Here is a 19,249-nt window from a genome sequence, read left to right on the forward strand (position 1 = left end):
ATGGATAGTACTGGATTTTGTTTGTAAGCTTTGACTTAAATTGTCTACTTAATTTGCTGCAGGTCAGATCACAGGATTAGTGGTAAAGGCCATTATGTGGTTTGAATAAAAATAGCTAGAGGAATGGAATGAAAATCATTGTGTTTATTAATGTAGCAATCTTTGTGGTCATGTACATAGTGAACTGGTAGCCAAAAAGACAACAATGACCTGTTTGTGCTAGCTAGTTTGGGCTTTGCTCTTTGCCCAGTTCCTGTGAGTTGCCTGGAGAGGAGTTGTTCAAGTGAGATCAAGGATTGGCTGAAAATTGGGTGTCTCTCAACTTGGGCAGGAAGATCTTCTCTGCTGTATGTATTTCAGTACCTCAGCAGTGTTCTGTATACAAACCAATCATTTCATTAAAGCTGTGGGTCTGAGCTCTTCTGCATGCTCCAGAATTCTGGACTTAATAGCACAAGGAAGACACAGATTTACTGGAGTGAGCTCAGCTAAGGACCCTGAAGATGGCAAAGGGTCTGGAACATCTTTCATGTGAAGAGAGACTGAGAGAGTTGAGAGTGTTTAGCATGAAGGGAAGGCACAGGGGGAATTTAACAATGTATATAAAGACCTGATAGGAGAGAATTAAGTAAGGGAGCTACACTCTCCTCAGTAGTGCCCTGTGACAAGACAGGAGGCACAAATCAAAACTCAAGCAATTCCATCTGAAGCACAAGGAAACATTTTTTTTTTACTCTGAGGGTAGGCAAAAAGCGGAAGAAGTTACCTAGAGAGGCTGTGGAGTCTCCATCCTTGGAGACACTTGAAGGCTGATGGACACAGTCCTGAGGCATCATGCCTCAGCTGGCCCTCCTTGAGCAGGGGGTTGAATGATCTTGAGAGGTCACTTTCAAGCCCAGAAATCTTGTGATTTTAGGTTCTAATATAGACTGAGCAGGTCATCACGGGGAGCATCTTTACAGTTGCCTAGTTTTGCATAACTGGTGGGTATTTACTCTTTTTGAGACTTTGATCTGTAAAATTTGTCTGAAATTCTTCAATGGCTGAAAAAGATAGTAGGTGCTGAAAGGCAGGATGGACTTGCAAGATACAGAAAGGGACATTTGTAGACATAGCCACACAGAGCACTTGCACAGAGTGAGAATGTCAATTGAAATTTTTATTGAAAAGGAAAACAAAAAATTCAACAAATTCTTCAGTGTGAAGAGCTGCAATGTTACTATCCTTGATACTGTAAACAAAGTCCAAAACTGACCACTTCCTTAGCAGTGGTACAGCACTTCGGAGCACTGTACCTAATTGAGCATGTTTAATTTGAAACTCAGTTGTTATCTGCAGCTGTACACCCTAACCAGCCAAAGTCTGATGCATAGAACAGAAAATTCATTGTGGCTATGCTTCTTGCCAGAGTGAAAATTAGTGAGGAAGCTGATCTGTTCATCAGTTTAGGCTGAATTTTCCTAGCAGTTATACCCATTAAATACTGGGGATGAGGAAGTTAGGGATGTAAGAGTAATCCATATTAGAATTAGGCTTCTTTTAAGGAATAGAATATTTCATGGAGTGGAGGTAATAAATATCACATGAATGTTGTGCTTAGGAACTGTATATTCAAAGAACTGTGGTGTGTGTTTACTGAACTGTGCTAAAGACCGGACAGACTTCAGGAATAAAACTGGGAGTAGTGTGTTTATGTGTGTATATGAATAATTTTTACATTGCCTTTAGGGAATAATTGTGTCATTGTAAATACATTAAGTTTATATGGGAACTAACTTAAAGCTTCTCAGATTAAGGAGACTTTTGCTTCAGATTAAGAATGTCATAAACTGCAGAAATTCAGAATACTTGGTTTTATATGCTTGTGTCTTTTAGCTGTTCAATCATGTGAAAATCAGGAAGCACTGGTAAAAATTAGCTTAGGTTTAGAAAGGCTGATAAAAGCGGAGCTATCTTTGAGCAGTAGTTTGTTAATGGTTGTATGTGAGGAGTAGTTTGACAAAAGAGAAATTTTATTTAGTAATTCAGACACCATGAATTTTGTGGAGTGCAAAGTTGGCGGAAAAGTTGATTGTTTCTTTGTATAAACTATAAAAAGTGACTGCCAGTTTTATCCAAGTCTTACGACTTTTCTGCTAGTGTGCCTGGAAGATAAGGTGGTTTTATCTCCATCAGATGTTTCAGAATTTAGATTGCTGATCCTTTGGGTACTGGGAATGTAGTGTTACTTCTACACAGAATTTCAGAGGTTCGTCATAAGTGAAGTATTAATTTTGCATCATCAGACCCTTACTGGTAAGAGAAACTGCCTAATTTTTGAGGCTTTTTAATAGTATTATGAAATAAAATGTTATCTTGATTCAGGTGTTGGAGCTGCTCGAGCTGGAAACCTTACTTTCATGGTTGGTGGAGTGGAACAAGAATTTAATGCTGCCAAAGAGTTGCTGACATGCATGGGTTCCAATGTGGTTTACTGCGGAGAGGTTGGAACCGGACAGGTAATGCTTTCTGAAGGGCTAATAGCTATCTCAGTCTTTCCTTTTTCTGGCTTTTTATTTATTGATGCCTACTCTTTTACTCAAGAACTAAATGCTTGATAGTATATCTTCATTCTTGTTTGTTTGTCTCTAACCTTGTGTTTGTAAATAATGTCGTGGCACTTTTGTCCAGTATGTTGTGTAACTTTAGTATAAAAATCTGACTGGTATTTCTCCACACTGGCTTGTTGAGATGATACTTCTTAGGGGAGAGACATTTTGATTTTGTTTCATCTGAATTTAGATTTACTGGATGTTCTGAAGAACAAAGAGCTCCTATATGGCATGTATGCTAACTGAGCAGTACTAAGAAAAAAAGGTATTTTTTGATCTGTAAAGGAGCCATGGAGCAACTTTCATTAACTTTGTGCTGTCACAGATCTATATTTACTTTAGAAGAAAGCTGCCAGAACATACTTGATCATATTGTCCTAGGCCTAGTGGATTCCTGTATGTAAGTTCTATGAAAATGCATAAACTAATTGATGGTTTCACGTGTTTTCAGGCTGCAAAGATCTGCAACAACATGCTCTTGGCCATCAGTATGATTGGAACTGCTGAGGCTATGAATCTTGGAATCAGGTTGGTTTTATTTTTGTGGTGGATTGAACACCTCAAAAAGCATTTTTTCCATTACAGTTTTTATGTATTATGGTTGACTTCTGCTGAGATAATGATTAAAAGAAATAGGTAAACTTTTTGCCAGAAGTTGTCTTACAAAGCCATGAACGGACTAAAGGAATTATTTAACTAAAGGAGGTGTTTTCAGCATGGGAATATTCTCTTGTATTGGTTGCATAGGTTGTTACATTCTACATCTGAAGTTATTTATTTGTTCTGCTGTAGTGCAGCCTGCAATAATGTTTGTCTTTCATTATAAACATCCAGAGCTAATATAGAGGTAAGTTTTTGTTTGTATTCTAAACTAATGCACAATCTATTCAGAATATTATACTCACATATGGCTCTCATTGGCTTTGTTTATTTCTTAAATTGTTCCAAGACCTATTGTAAAGCAAAACTTCTACTACAGTGTGTATATCAAATTAAGATGAAAGCATAAAACAGAACATCTACCTTTCTTTGACTTTATTGAGAGCACTTTGTCCTAATTGCCAAAACTCCTAGTTTGTCAAAAAGCTGCAGTATACTCCTACTACACTCTTGCCCGTGCTGGCTACCATTTCTTTTCTAGGATGTGCTACATCTAACTTTTAAGTAACATCATATTTGGGCAAAATTATTTTTATTTTTTAATTGTGATGTATTTATTCTGCTGTGGTCTTTGTCATTTTGTTTTATTTTCCAATTGAGTGTGTGTAAGTACACATTCAGGATCAAGGTATTTGAACCTTTAATAAATTCTTGTTGCCAAATCAAAATAATTTGCAAATTTATAGACAGAGAAGTCCTGTGTTTGAAGATATTATCTTGCAATTGTGTATCTTTCAGGGGCTTTTCATGAATTATTTATCTGCACAGTTGCATCCTTAAAATTTGCCTGCTAAAACTACAGTACTGTAGGTACTTATCAACTGGGCTCAACTGTGTTCATGTGGATTTGATACATTATAAAAACAGCAAGAGGGCATCAAATGCTTAAATAAATTTAAAAAAACACCTACATATGCACACATACACAGGACAATGTAATGGATTCACATTTCCTCTTAATTACCATATCAAGATGCAGTTGTTTTATTGAATTGCCCTTGTCTCAGATGTTAGACTGTCTTGACCTATTAAGTTGTCATGTTGTAATTGAGATAAAAGAGGAATTTGCTTTGCATCAGTGCTAATTGGTTTATCAATATCCTGTACCATTTACATTTTAAAATTGAGAGTCTGTAATATACTGAAGCATGTCTGCATCAAGCCATAATAAAACCAGTAGCATTGTTTACAACTTTTTAAATCCAGTGTTATCCAGAAAGTTTGCATTGGGTTCTGCTTTAAGTCATTCAGTTAATAAGGCACATGCAACTAATTTTTTGTTACAGTTTTATCTACATTTGTAGAAATAACTAAAATAAAATCAAGAGGTTTGGAAGAGGGGTATTCTGGGGCGTGTAAGCCCTGTGAAGAGCAAGTTGATGTCTGCAGTCACTGTAACTTGAAGGTGTTTAGAATTTTTTCCTTTTCCAGTTTAAATTTTGGCTGAATCTGTATCCATCATTTGTGAGCAAAAATCCAATGTGAAAGTAACAATCTATAAGCCTCCCTGCCCTACAATTAATGTTATCAAGAGGGAACTATATTTATTGTAGAAGAACCCTGCTGATTTTGAACCAAAGTATGGAAATAGCAGAATCTCATTTAGTCATAAACTGCATGAAGTTTAAGACAGAGGTGGTTATTTAAAGCCTTAAGAAGTAATTTAGAATTCTTGCACTGATTTTAATTAGTGTGATTTAGATCTTGAGAAGATGACTTCTGCTTATAACTAGAATAAGTGCTATCCACTTGGAGTGTGTAAAAATTTCTAATGTAGAAGTTTACAGTTGTCATTCTAATTATTAGAAGTTTTGCTATATTAATCATTTTAGGAAGTATTTTTCTACTCTATAGCTCAAAGGATAGTGTGGCTGCCTGCTCTGAAGAGAGTAGGAAGCTGAACCTGGTTTATTAGATTGATGCATATCTGGTGAAGAAAGTCGGACTTTGACTTAATAATGGTAAAGGATACTGAAAATTTAAAAATTTAGAATAGGAATTTTGGAACTTAGATGTGTTCTTAACTTTCATATAGAATATAAAATGTCTTTATGTCATGCATTGTGTATATCTGCTGCATCATTTACATTGAGTTCTAGAGACTTTGAATAATTAATTATTCAAAATACTGCTGTCAGAACTAGGTGTAGCTACAAGATCATATTACAACACCTTCCATTAACTCTAATATATACTCTAAACTTAAGTCTTCAAAGCAGTGTGATATTAATTCTATTAATAAGCCACTTCTTCTCTAATGTTTTCATAAACCATGCAGTCTAAATTTTCATTTTCTGAAGTAGCTAGAGTGACAGGTTTAGTAATTTCTTATTTTTAAATTATTGTTTTATTTATTTTATATTTGAAATTATAGAATTTTTCCAAACTTTGACATAAATAGCAAATAGAATATGATGAGGAAGAAAGAAAACTGACATTATTGAACAAAAATTCCACAATAAACTCCCAGAAAAACAGGCCATATTGCTATGTAATTTTGCATTTATATTTTACTTGCTTTACTCGAACATCATCTTTATTTACTAATAAAGATACCCATTTTCTCTGGAAGTTATTTGGATTAAATTGCATAAATACTTTTTTAAAATAATCCCATCCATAGTTCTGACCAATGAAATGCATGTTATGTTCAGTTTTTCCATTACTTTCCTGATGATTTATGAATGTTACCAGTAAAAGTAAAAAGGTGTGGTAGACGTTGCGGAAATGAATTCACATTGTCATTTATATTTTCTTTTCTTTCTAGCATGTTAGTGCAACTTGTCAGTAGAAAAATCTTGAGCACATTTTGCTGTACAGTTTTACAAGTAGTGTGCATATTGCAAAATACTGACTTGCTGTGTCAAACTGACACACAGAGTACATGTAAACTGCACAAATCAGAAGTACAAACGTGAAGTGATACTGTCCACAGGCAGAAAATATTTTTCTTTTTCATTTTGCTGATCACCTCAGTGCCAGTAACTTTGTTCTGCTGAGCCCTGAGCTCCAGTAAAACAATTTCTAATACTAGCAAAATAAAGCTCAGAAATGAAATATTGCTGATACCTGGCTTGTGTTTAGGTCAGGTGGAAGTTGCTGCCTGACACAGTTTGCAGTCCCATCAGAAACTGCCTGCGAAGACTCAAGGAAGGGCTTATGTGGTGACACAAGACAGGATAAGGTTGCTTAATGTGGTTGGGATGAAAGGGACCAGGAGAGCAGTAAGGGCTCTATGGCAATAACCTCGCTGCAAAATGAATTTGTACTTCCAATAGCAGAGAAAATCATCTCTATGAGGAGGGACTGCAGTGCCACCCAAATTTATACCAAAAGCTGCAAATACAGCTCCTTCCTAAGCAATTTTACTCCACTGATTTGTGCCCACGTGGTTTTTTTAGATAAATAAGGTGAAAAGACAGTAAAAGAACTTTTGTTCTCATGCCAAGTTTAAATGTAGTCTCAGTCTCTAAAGCTGGTTTCTGTGAGCACCCCTGAGCTATGGATGTAAGACATGAGCAGAAATGAGAGTTGACAGAGTAGAGAGGAGCATGTCCAACAGACTGAGGAATAATTAGCCCTGGACACATCCCCACTGCAAAATTTAGAAAGAGTACCTTGAAAAAGAACTCCAAGGTGTGGTTCTGCTGTCTTTGGCATGGGACTATAGCTAAGTCTCATGAAGGTTAGTAATGATGCTGGAGCGCACTTACCTTGTTTAAAACACCAATGGCAAAGTAATTTTTAACTGTGGTAGATGGGTTGTAAGGTTCTGCTTGAATATTTGCACCTTTATAAAGTGTTTACCCGAGGCACCTTGAGATGGGAATCTCTCAAAAGTTCAGCTGCTTCAGTTGTTACACCTTAAAATGAGACAGGATGGATCTTTCTTGTGAGACACTATTTTAATTTCTGTATCCCTTCAGACTGAGCTTTTGGAGGAGTGTATGAAAAATTCAGGCTGAAGCTTTATTAGAGCTCAGCAAAACTTGAGTTTTGAGCTGTGGCATGAAGGGATCCTATTTTGATCTTTTTTTTTTAGTGTGTGCATCTATTGCTTAGTTTTTGTTGTTCACTTCATTAGGAATGTTATTGAAGAAGCATTGATTTGAGGGAGAAATTGTTTTTGTTCTAAATACAGTTAATACATGAGCTTCTTTTCTGCTTATAAGGGAGAAGAACATTTTGGTAATTGTAAATTCACACACACATGCACAAGCTCTTGCCATGTCCAATGGCAAGTTGTTATGGGGACTGGCAGACTGTCATCATTTTGATAGCTTGAGCAGTATATCTCCTGAACAGCAATGGAGCTCTTATGCACAGAGTATCGTATGTTCCCAGCCAATTTACAGGGAAACAGCAATAACATTTTATCATGGTTGAGAGCCCAGTAGCTGCTTCCTATTAAACTTGCCCTTTCAGATACCTGTCTTGGATTAATTTGTTGATTTCAAATGGAAACTCAGTCTTCTCCACTGAAGCATGACTTTCTAGGATAGACTCTTGCTGAATGACAATTACTGTATATTCTGGCTGGTTTCAGACCATTACAAGCTTTGGGCACAGTGGAAGACAGAGGACTTCTTCAGTAACTGATTTTAATATATGTCTAATTTTAACTGTCAGTTATATATGCACCAGTGGATGAATCTTCAGAAAGATGAAATGCAAAGCACTTCTAACTTGCTCTTATTAATGATACACTTGCTGCAAAGGAGAAAAAAAAATAGGTTCAGGTCTCCTGAAGAGAAACTGCATGGTGTTTAAGAGCTATGAATTTTGAAGGAGCAGGGATACAAACTGACACTATCTTCCTTTTTCTTTTCCCAGAGCAAAAATATGTCAAATCTAGTGGAAGACAGTATTTTACATATCTGTATAATACATGCATATCTTTTAAAGTATAGTTTCACAGAGAGATACTTGGAACACTGTAAAAAGAGCATTCTTTGGGAGGGTTATATGCGTTTTGAAATAATAAGCTCCCTGTCTTGCAGTATACTCACAGCTGTAATTGCAGCCCTCTCCATGCAGCTGGATATAGCGCAAGCAGGCACTACATTGGTAAAAATACTGATCTGGATGTAACAATGATAAAGAAACAGACAAGTCAAGAGATTTGTTTGAGAGGAAAAAAAGCAACCTCTGTGTATTTGAAAGCTCAGGCTTTGCATGCTCCCAGTGTGGGGTTTTTTTTGATTAAAACAATCAAAGCCATTATTTGGAGTGGCTCTTGATGAAGGCTTTTATGGTGAGGACTTTAATGCACTATGCACAATAAAATACTGTGAAAACATACTGGTGCTGGAAAACACAGTTTGTATTTTTAAATAAATGATCATTATAAGCATTCCGTTGAATCAGAGAGTTGGAAAAAAACAATGGGGAAGAGCACAAAGCTTGATCCCATGTAGGCCAGCGGAGACTTCCCATTGAATTCCAGGGGGTGCTGCAGTAAATAGTAAATAAGAGTGCACAGCAGTACTGCTAAAGAGCTGTCTGAAATACAGAAAATTATCTTGCTTAGCATTAGGAAGGCAGACTTGCAGGACACAATGCTACTATAGGAGTAGGAGCCATGCTGTAGGGTTGACTATGTTAAACATAGTTTTTCAAATCCAGAATGCCTGCTGGAATAGATAGACATGCATTTTAGCAACTGTTCCACTGGTAATGAGCTTTTCTCATCTACAAATTAAAACTTTGAGTGCTACAGTGCCTGGAAGCACTGGTAGGCTATGGGGATCTGCAAAAGTCTATGATGTGAGAACTAACATAAAAAACATTGAAATCTATTTAAATAAACTTTGTGGAAGGTTGTGATATATCCCTTTTAAAACGTCCTTTTTTCATCTTGAAGTGTTACTGGAGATAGTTCCCTTGCTTTCTCTTTTGTCCTGTGTGTAGCTGAACATTTGTACAGTGCCAGATAAACTGCTGCTGCTTGTCCTTGGTATTAATGCAATTGATGTAAAATTACACTTGCAACTTATTATCAGCATAAATGTGAATTCATAAGAGGGTTAATTTTGTAAAATATCGAAGAATTTTCAGGGTCTGCACTGAGCAGCAGTTTATGCCATCAACTCCATGGTAGAACAAATGACGTTTCTACTTGGACAAGCTTTGTTTTATCGGGATCAGTAACCTTATCAGCAGCTGACCCAGAACTATAATATATGTTTGTGAATAGATAACATATGTCACAGTGAAATGCAGACTTGCCTCATAAGCAGGAGCATATAATGAAGATTTAATAATAGCAAAGACAAGAATGCACAGCTGTATATGACAATAAAGTTTTTCTGATAAGTGCAGCATTTTTATTCACATTATTATAGCAGAATCAATTGTGTTATCTTGTTTACTTCAAAAGTGCACTAGTGTTCACATATAAATGCATTGCACAACCATTTTTATGTTGCCACTCTTGCTTGTGAATTTTTGGCTTTGTTCAGAGAATATTTTTATATGAAGAACAAGTATGTGACCTAGTAGGTAGCAAAACAGAGAATGCCTTTCAGTAATTGAAATACAAGTTAACTATTGTTCTCAAAGGACCTTTCATTTGCTTGCACTTTCAAAATTGCTAGGTGAAGAGGATTTGCTTAGTGCAAAAGGAAAAAAGCTTTGAAAACCTACTGCTTAAATGGCGGATTGATGCTCTTTAATTTAAGATACGGCATCCCTGCCCCCAATATCAATACTCTGTCATTTTTCATGACTTATAATAAAGGGAGAGGAATGATGGTAGGGTCCTAAGATATAAAACAAGTCACCCATGTCTTGTGCGTTTTGACATTAACACTTCTCTTCTTTGACCTTTGACAGATTAGGCCTTGACCCAAAGCTGCTGGCCAAAATCCTAAATATGAGCTCAGGTCGCTGTTGGTCAAGCGATACATACAACCCTGTTCCTGGAGTGATGGAGGGAGTACCCTCAGCCAACAATTATCAAGGTGGCTTTGGAACAACACTCATGGCTAAGGTATGTAACACTTGCATGTCGAGTATCTGCAATTGCTTCTCTCTGGGCTTCTAGCAAACGTCCTTCTCAGAGAAAATTTGTGATTACAGGATAATATATAGGTGTGAATAGAGGGGAACTGAGCTCTTCCTGTAGCTCTGAATTAATGAGTTATTTACAGGGCTTTTCCTTAGTCTCCAGCTTTTTTCTAGCCACTATTACTGCTGAGCCACTATTACTGCTGAGCCAGTCAGAGATTATATGCATGATCTTTTTGAGCTCTGCCTTAATAGAGGAGTCCCAATGGACCTGTGAGTATAGTGAGCATTCAGCAAGCCATTTAGGTGCCTCTTGCATGACTGCTCTAGAATTTAGGAGTCTTAAGTTCAAGAGAGAATTCAAGAGAGAACATTGGAAATCCAAGTGACTTAATTAGGTGCTGATAGTGCCATAAGCATCTCAGATTTTGGGCCCACTCTCTTCCAGATACCTTTAACTGTGCTCCTGGGCATGCTCTCTAGCAAGCCCTTCCTTGCAGAGCCAATTGCTTGTGTGCATGTCTTTCTGCCTAAGGCCATCTGTAATGCAGAAAGCAACCCACACTACTACAGGCTGATCTCCTGCAGGTTTCTGCACCATTCTGTGAGCTCTCCTGAATTGTCTTAGCTGGTGACAGAAGAAGGGCTTCTCATGAGTAATTACACAGTAATCTAAATTGCTTGTCGACAAAGTGGGAGATCTGGGGTTTAGGTCCTTCTCAGCGGTAGGAAGTTGAAAACCTACTGTTATCCTATCCCAGGAGAATGCACTTACTGCCATGCTCTTGGCTTTTCCAAGAAAACACTGTCCTGAGTCACTCTGTGGTCAGGAAGGCAAAGCTTTTAGAGGCCAAAGGAAAGTAGGCAAGGAGGTCAGAGCTCTGCATCCCACTGATAGGACACACAGTTGGAGGAAGGAGATACAGAACCCTGACTCTTGAACTACTTCTTCACTGAGCACAGTGATTGCCTAACGTAAATTATAAAATCAGCTCTGGAAGAGATGTCTCATCTAAGTGCATGAAATAATTTTGCACTGAATATCCATTTCATGGAGATACTGTCCTAAGGGAGGTGTTTGGTTCATACAGGATAGGTTTTATGCATACCACTTTATTGAGTGCTCCCAACCAGTTAGGCATTCTGTCTATTTTCAGCTCTTCCATGTAAGTGGAAATGTAGCACTTCAAAGTAAAACAGCATTCTCAAAGCTGGTGAACTCAGATATTACCATGCAGATCTCCAAAGTGCTGGAGCTCCTGTATATAATAGCTGCTTATTGATACTGTTCATGTCATTTTGCAGTTGATTTAGGACAATTGGTGCATTTGCATGCTCAATTAAATTATCCAACTCTCTTCTCAGAGTGGGTCCAGAGTGTTTTGCATGTGGTAGCACCAAAAAGCTTTGCTAATGCTGCATGGCTCACAACCCCTCAATGGCTGCTACACTTTATGTTTATGGACCAACGACCAGGAACTTTCATTTCTTTGAAGAATGTGTTAAAATATTGAAAAATAGCAGTTTTTACATTGTGTGCATGTCATTGAACATTGGGGACAATAAAGTGTTGTTTAAATTACAGATTTTAAAAAAGCATTAGGTTATTTCATGGAGTTTGCCAGGCAATTAGAGATAAGCAACCTGATCTTGGCCCTGCCTCAAAGCTTGTTGCCATGTTGTGTGTTGTTTTCGGAATCTGTTCTGCCTGTTGTGCCATGTTCACACTGCAATCTCTGTTCTCATGATTGATAGATCTCAATCTTGTCCAGAATAGCCTCATAGTATAAATGCGATAGGGGCACACATTTTCTTCCCTCCTTTTTAAGATTCTTTCTAAAGGGTTGGTTTTTTTCCTTTGGTCTTCATCTTCCCTGGAAGAATGCCCTGAAAGATCTTTCTTTAATTGAAGGAATAGCAGCCTGGTTTGTGCCTGTTGAAACTGCCAGCTTTTGGTTATAAAGCATCAATGATAACCAAGAGAGAGCTCCTCAGAGAGATTTGTAATTGCTGTTCACCTCTTCTGATTTGCCTCTCCTGACAGTCCTGAAGCCTTCTTTAGGCTAGAATCCTCAGTAAGAAGGAAAGATGTTAAATTCCTCTCATGCCTTTTGAACTATGCTTTGTTTTTCTATACAGATGGAAGATTTCTCGAATAAGTAGCCAAGACAGCTGATCATGTTCAGGCTTTTCTTTGGTGCAGTGGTGACTCCTTCTAAGACACTGCCTTTTAGTTTGTGGAAAGACTTTTGCTACTATCCATTTCATCCTGATGTGTGACATACTGTGCACTTTGTGAATTGCTTGAGGTGGGGACTTTTTTTAAGGGAAATGCAGAGCACGATTTTGCCACTTAAGAAATAAAAAAGAATGTATTCAAAGGAGAAAGAGGTAGGTAAAACCCTGAGGCTGAGGAGAAAATATTCCACAGTGAAAATATCTAGGAGTGCCTCAGTAACAGTCACTAAACACCATTACTAAACTTCAAGCTCCTGTTCACATATCAGAGATGGTAGAAGTCAAAGGCTTTCTTAAAAATATTTTGTCATCAAAATCTCTCAAACAGAGCCAGAGGATCTTTATTTTAAGTTTTTGCCAGACACTTCTGAGAAGCTCTTTGGTCTTGAAATTTTATACTGAAACATACAATTTAGTCAACTTACTCTGAAACCTGCTCTAAAGATTTTGCATTTTAAAAAAAATCTAGTTTAGTTTACCACGCCATGTTTGTTTCCAAAGCATTGGCAGGCCAGAAGTCCCATCTTTCATTGACAGCACAGTTGCTAATTAAATGTCAACTTTGGATCCTGAGAAGAGCTAGATTTATATCATATTCCTCTTGAGTCATGTCAAGGCAGCCTTTGAGCTTTATTCCAAATGGCAGTTTCATTTACATCAACTGCAAAATAAATGTAAGGAACCAAGTAATTCTAAAGTGGAAGCAAATTGGGAAAGAGAATCTGTTTCCCTATTCTAAGCTGAGGAAAAGTGTTAGAATATTCAGTGCACTGAGACATCTGGAAGATGTTGTCAGTTCCAAAGAGTATAAGAGAAGCCATAAACTATGCTCTCATTTTTACTTTTCCAAATAAGTCAGCAAAGGGAAATTTCTTTCCAAGCTGTTTTGTACTATTTCACTTGAGGAATCTCCAGCCTCAAGTGAAAAGGTGCAAAATACTTCACAATCTGAAGCTAAAGATAAGCTTGACTTACATTTTCTTGGGCTTTTTCCTTCAAAGCTCTAATTCATAGAATGAAGTTTTAAAAAAGCAAAACAACCTTCCTGCATTTCAGTCAGGAGTCCTTGTCCATTTGATTATTGAAATGTTTTTGAATGTTTCAGCCATCTTGGAGTCACACTTTCTGTACTGAAGTGAACAGAGCTACTTTATTGCCTTAGTTTAGGAATGCTATCCCCCAATTTAGTACTCCCTCAAAAAAACCCTGTGAACTGCTCCCTTCCCCCTCTAGTCAGAGACACAGGAGGCGGAGACCATGGGTTGAGATAAGAACAATTTATGGGAAGCAGCCATGATATAAGAACACAAACAGTAACAGCAACATACTAATAACAAAAGAGAGGATTATTTAAATGCAAAATGCTCACCAGGCCCAGGACAATGAAAAGCAATGGTGGACAGACCCACCCACCACACTTTTCCTCAACCAGAAAGGAGCATCCTTTTTTCAGTGAAGCCAGAGAAAGTTCCTTTCCCTATCTCAGCAATGACAAAGGATGGTACCAAATAACATTGAGATCTTGGCCATGCCCACATGGTGCAAGGCTCCACCCCCTCACAGCTGCTGCAAAAAATTAACCTTGTCCCTTGCCAAAACCAGGACATTTATGAAATTGTATTTGTGCTAACGGTCCATTCAAAATTTTCAGGAATTGTTTCTGTGAATGTCCCTTCAGAGAGAAATAGATCACAGTCACCACTACCAATACCAAGTACTTTCACTAGGTTGGAATTAGATGACTTTGCCATTCTAATATTCCATTATATTAGTTAAGCTTTCTTGAATAAAATGAATAAAATGGGTACAGATTTCACAAAGAGGGCTTATATGTATCATGAAATGTCTTACTGTATGCAGGTTAAAGTAAGTGTTCCTAGGTTTGTCAGCTCATCAGTCTTTCCACAGAGAAGAAATGATCTGCCCTGATGTAGATGAAAACTATTTTAGATTCTGTGACATCTGATATGTGTGTTTTTCCCATTTTCCTAGAGCTTGAAGTCATTCGAGGGTAATAGGAAAAGTAACTATAATTCTGATTTGTATCAGAATGACCTTTATAGAGCCGATTTACAGATCGAAGTGACATTTAGAGAGTAGAGTAAGATCTTGAATTTCCTTGTGCTAATTCAAATCCAGACACAAAGAAAGTAAAGACCTGTCTTGTAAGTCATCCCTGAGAAGTCAAAGGTGCTCTCAGCAGTACTACAGTCTTTCAGTTCTTCTGTCTCAAGGATGGGAACCATCTGTCAGAGTAGGGGAAGAGCATCTTTGCTTACAGGCTTACAGAGCTGTGGTGAAGAAGGCTTTAAGCTAAAGTTATTTAGGGAGGGGTAACCTGCATTCATCCCACTCCTACCATTTTGATGCCAGGACAGCAATAGCTGTCCAGAACCTGGAGGTGGATTGCAGGTCCAGCAGGAGAGCACATGCAGAGCAGCACAAAAGAATTACAGCCATTCCAGCCAGTAAGTTGGCTTCATCAGGGGCCAGTTTAATTGACCCTATGCAAATGCTGTGTGTGCATGCCTGCAGGACTGTGATCTTACTGGCATCACAGAGACGTGGAGGGATGACTCCTCTGACTGGTGTGTTGGAGTGGAAGGATTCAGGCTCTATGTCAGTGACCAGCTGGGGTGCATGGAGCTTTGCCTGGGGATGGAGGAGGAGCTGACTGAGAGTTTATGGGTCCGGGTTAACAGGAGAGTAGGGACAGGTGACATTATAGTGGAGACCTTCTACAGCCCATCCAATCTAAAGACTGAGCAAATAAGACAAATACAGGCAAATAGGATCTATCTCACATCTACAGGCCTTGGTCCTCAGCAGAGACTTCAACCACACTAATATCTGCTGGAGGGGCAGCACAGCAAAGCATAAGCAATCTAGGAAATTCTTGGAATGAGTTGGTAAGAAGTCCTTCTCCAAAGACAGAGGAGCCAATAAGGAGAGGTTGTTATGTTGGACCTTGTTCACATCAGCGAGAAGGGGCTGGTGGGAATTGTGAATCTCAAGAGCAGCCTTGGCTGCAGTGATTGTGAAGCAGTGTAGTTTGAGATCCTTAGGGCAGCAAGGAGGGTACACAACTAGCTCACTATCCTTCAGCCTCTGCAAGAATCTGCTTGGCACAGTACCATGATAAGGCCCTGGAGGGAAGGGGAGCACAAGAGAGCAGGTTAATATTCCAGGATCACCTCTTCCAGGCTCAGGAGGAATGCATCCCAACAAGGAAGAGGTCAGGCAAAACCATCAGGAGGCCTGTGCTGATGAACAAGGAGTTGCTGGACACATTTAGTCACAAAAAGAAAGCCTGCAGAAGTTGGAAACAAGGATGGGTAGGCTGGGAAGAATACAGACAAATTTTCCAAGCAGCCAGGAATCAGGTTAGGAAAGCTGAAGCCCTGATAAAATTAAACCTGACCAGATACTTCAAGAGCAGCAAGAAAAGCTTCTATAGATACAGGACCTTATATAGGGTTAGGACTTGGTTGCCCAGAATTTGAAGAAGGCTGAGATACTCAAAGACAGGTGTGAGAGGTGGGCCCTTGCAAATCCCATTAATTTCAACAAGGCCAAGTGCAAGGTGTTGCACTTGGTTGGGGCAATCCCAAGCACAAATACAGGCTGGGCAAAGAATGGATTGAGAGCAGCTCTGGGGAGAAAGACTTGTGGGGGGTATGGGTGGACCAGAAGCTCAGTGTGACCTGGCAATGTGTGCTTGTAGCCCAGAAATCCAGTCACATGCTGGGATGCATCAGAAGCAGTATGACCATTGGGTCGAGGAAGGTGATTCTCCCCCTCTGCTCTGCTATAGTGAGACCCCATGTGGAGTGCTGTGTCCTGCTCTGGGGCCCCCAACATAAGAAGGCCATGGACCTGCTGGAGTGAGTGCAGAGGAGAGTGGTGAAGATTGTCAGAGGGCTGGGTCGTCTCTCCTACGAAGAAAGGCTGAGAGAGTTGAGGTTGTTCATCCTGGAGAAGAGAAGGCTCTGGGAAGACCTTATAGTGCCTTCCAAGAATTATAGGAAGCCTACAAGAGATATGGAGTGTGACTTTTGGAAATGTAGTGACAGGATAAGGGCTTATAGCTTCAAACTGAAAAAGGGTAGATTTAGATTAAATATTAGGAAGGAATTCTTTACTGTGAGGGTGGTGAGCCACTGGCACAGGTTGCCCAGAGAAGTTATGGATGCCACATTCCTGCAAGTGTTCAAGACCAGGTTCGATGGAGCTTGGAGCAGCCTGGTCAGGTGGAAGATGTCCCTTCCCAAGGTCGAGGGCTTGGAATTAGATGATCTTTAAGGTCCCTTCCAACCCAAACCACTGAGACAGGAAAAAATCAACCACACACAGCAGATTCTATAAACCACCATAGTTCTGAATGGATAGGAAATCTAGGCATTTACTAGTAATACTTAAGAGATTCTTTTGCAACTTTCTTGAAATATAGACCCCAAACATTGATTTCATTAACAAGAACTTAAAGGCAGCCTTCAGTGCGGGCATTACTTTCCCACTTAGTCAAGAGATCTTTTTATATATATCCAGGCCCTTGTTAATGCTTCTGTCTTTGGGTTTTTTCATGTCTGATTCAGCTTAGAGTTCAAGACATCCTACAGCCTAGCTGGCAGCTGACTATTTCTGGCTAACTATGGTTAGTCATAGTACCTGGTACTCATCTTTGGGTTCTGCCTTATTTGTTTCAGATTATAACTGTAGTTGACCAAGGAGGACACATTTCAAATTTGTCCTCTTTGAACCTTCCCGCCCTTTTGTTGACCCAAATACAGTATTTAAAAACACAGTGGAGCTATGTGCCTCTCTTAAAGAAAGTCATTAAAGAAAAAGTCACTCAAGAAGAATTTTGAGTTGTAGCAGACCCAGGACTGCCCCCTAAGCAATTCTCTAATACGTCCTTCCAATTAGGCAGCAAATTGCAATTAGCAGTTATATTCACTAAGTGACCTATGAGTCATTTTGCTATTAATTGTTTAAATTATAGTAAATGTATATTTGCTAAGTGGCTTCCATTTTCTTGTTCTTGAAATTTCTTCTGCCTGATTCTTAACCTGTTTATAGTAAAAAAAATTCCTCTTGCCAAATGAACTAGATTATACTCTTAGAATCTATGTGAAATGCTTCAGTGAATAGCCAGGGAGATTTTCTTACTAGAGATGACATACTCAATGGGGGAAAAGAGTCTGAGTCTTGCTACCAGGTTATATAGTGATCTAGAATCTTAAAATTCCTCCTGTTCTTAAGGTGGTGCCTGCCTGGTAAAGTCTGAGGGTTTTATGTTGAACAACATTGAATTACTGTTTTAAACAATAAAAACTACAAAAGACGTGCTTCTTCCAGGTCTGAAATTTTAAGGCTGGAGTATTGTACTTGTTGGCAGTAGAGTTCTTGTTACAGTGGAAGCCAAATAACCTATGATATGTACATGGCTGTTTGTGTCCTTGTTGTTTCTCCCCTGACTTTTTCTCTTTTTCTTTCCTTCCATTCTTCCTCTCTGCCCTGTTCTTCCCTCTTCTTGCCCCCCACAGGATCTTGGCTTGGCCCAGATTTCTGCCACCAACACGAAGACACCAGTTCCTTTGGGCTCCCAGGCACATCAGATCTACAGGATGATGTGTGCCAAAGGCTATGCCATGAAAGACTTCTCAGCTGTGTTCCAGTTTTTACGTGAGGAGGAAAGCTTGTGAGCTGTCCTTTGGAAATGGACACAATAACAAACCATGTTTTTTTATCCTTACATCTCATTTGGAAGTTTGTGGATTTAATCAAGCATCCTGCTTCCATACAGATTAATCATCTTTGCCTGTCCAGACCACAACGAACTTCAGAGTTTCTTTATAATTCTTAAAAAGGCAAGCCGCAGGGAAAGGGGATTATTTGGCAATTAGCCAAGAGAAAGTCCTTTTTTTTTTTAAGACCCATCAAAGTTTTTTTTCACTAGATGCAATAAATAAATATTTTTTTTATGAAACACTTAACTGTTCACATATAAAATAACTTACGTTATGGCTACAGACTTAGTTGAATCATGAATAATAAGAGAATGTTTTATTGCAATTTTATCATATATAGTGATCTATTAAAATTTAAGATTAATACCTTACGGGAAAAGGGAATATATGTCCAATGAGGAAACACATCTTGAGATGGATTTTTTTTTGTTTTGGACCTAGTAGCCTTGAGTTGATCAGAAGTTAATTTTTCCTGGGATTCAGGTTGCAGATTAAGTTTATAGGCACGTGTTCTAAGTGGAAAGCTGTTACACCATGTTTACCTGATAGACTTAGGTCAAATAATATAGAATGTGTGTCTCTCTTGTAAAGCTCCGTTACTGTATTTTGCTAACCCAATTTTATATTTTCTTGTATTCTGTCACACATTTTCAGAACTCAAGATCAGCACTTACCAGAAGTTCTAAAAAAGTGTACATTTGTTTTAGGTAATTACTAAAGTATTTTAAATCTTAACAAACCCCATTATTTTGAAAAGAAATAAAATCTATACTGCTAAATACTTGCTGCACAATTATTTGCTTTTTGTTTGAGTCTTGTATGCGCAGTATTAACCAAAACTTACACTAAGTGGTCTTATTTTCTAATTTGCTGGGTTTTCTACAGATTATCAGATCATCTTGCAAACCCAAGCCTTTCAAAAGCTCTTGTTGTGAAATGCAGACAAATATATAATATATGCAAGTATATTTGCATACATATTACACTAACCATTCATATCTC

At 38.5% G+C, this 19,249-nt stretch overlaps 1 protein-coding gene across 1 annotated transcript in view; it reads left to right on the top strand.

The window, feature by feature from the left end:
* Nucleotides 1-19,040, top strand: part of HIBADH (3-hydroxyisobutyrate dehydrogenase) — a 77,414-nt gene extending 58,374 nt beyond the window's left edge. The window contains exons 4-7 of the mRNA XM_005421733.2: nucleotides 2,365-2,498; nucleotides 3,043-3,119; nucleotides 10,086-10,242; nucleotides 18,044-19,040. Coding sequence (XP_005421790.1) covers nucleotides 2,365-2,498; nucleotides 3,043-3,119; nucleotides 10,086-10,242; nucleotides 18,044-18,202 — 527 coding nt within the window. The 3' untranslated portion in view covers nucleotides 18,203-19,040. The remainder of the gene's footprint in view (nucleotides 1-2,364; nucleotides 2,499-3,042; nucleotides 3,120-10,085; nucleotides 10,243-18,043) is intronic.
* The last annotated feature ends 209 nt before the right edge of the window (nucleotides 19,041-19,249 follow it).

Source organism: Geospiza fortis, unplaced genomic scaffold, assembly GCF_000277835.1.
Source record: "Geospiza fortis unplaced genomic scaffold, GeoFor_1.0 scaffold95, whole genome shotgun sequence".
Taxonomy (NCBI): domain Eukaryota; kingdom Metazoa; phylum Chordata; class Aves; order Passeriformes; family Thraupidae; genus Geospiza; species Geospiza fortis.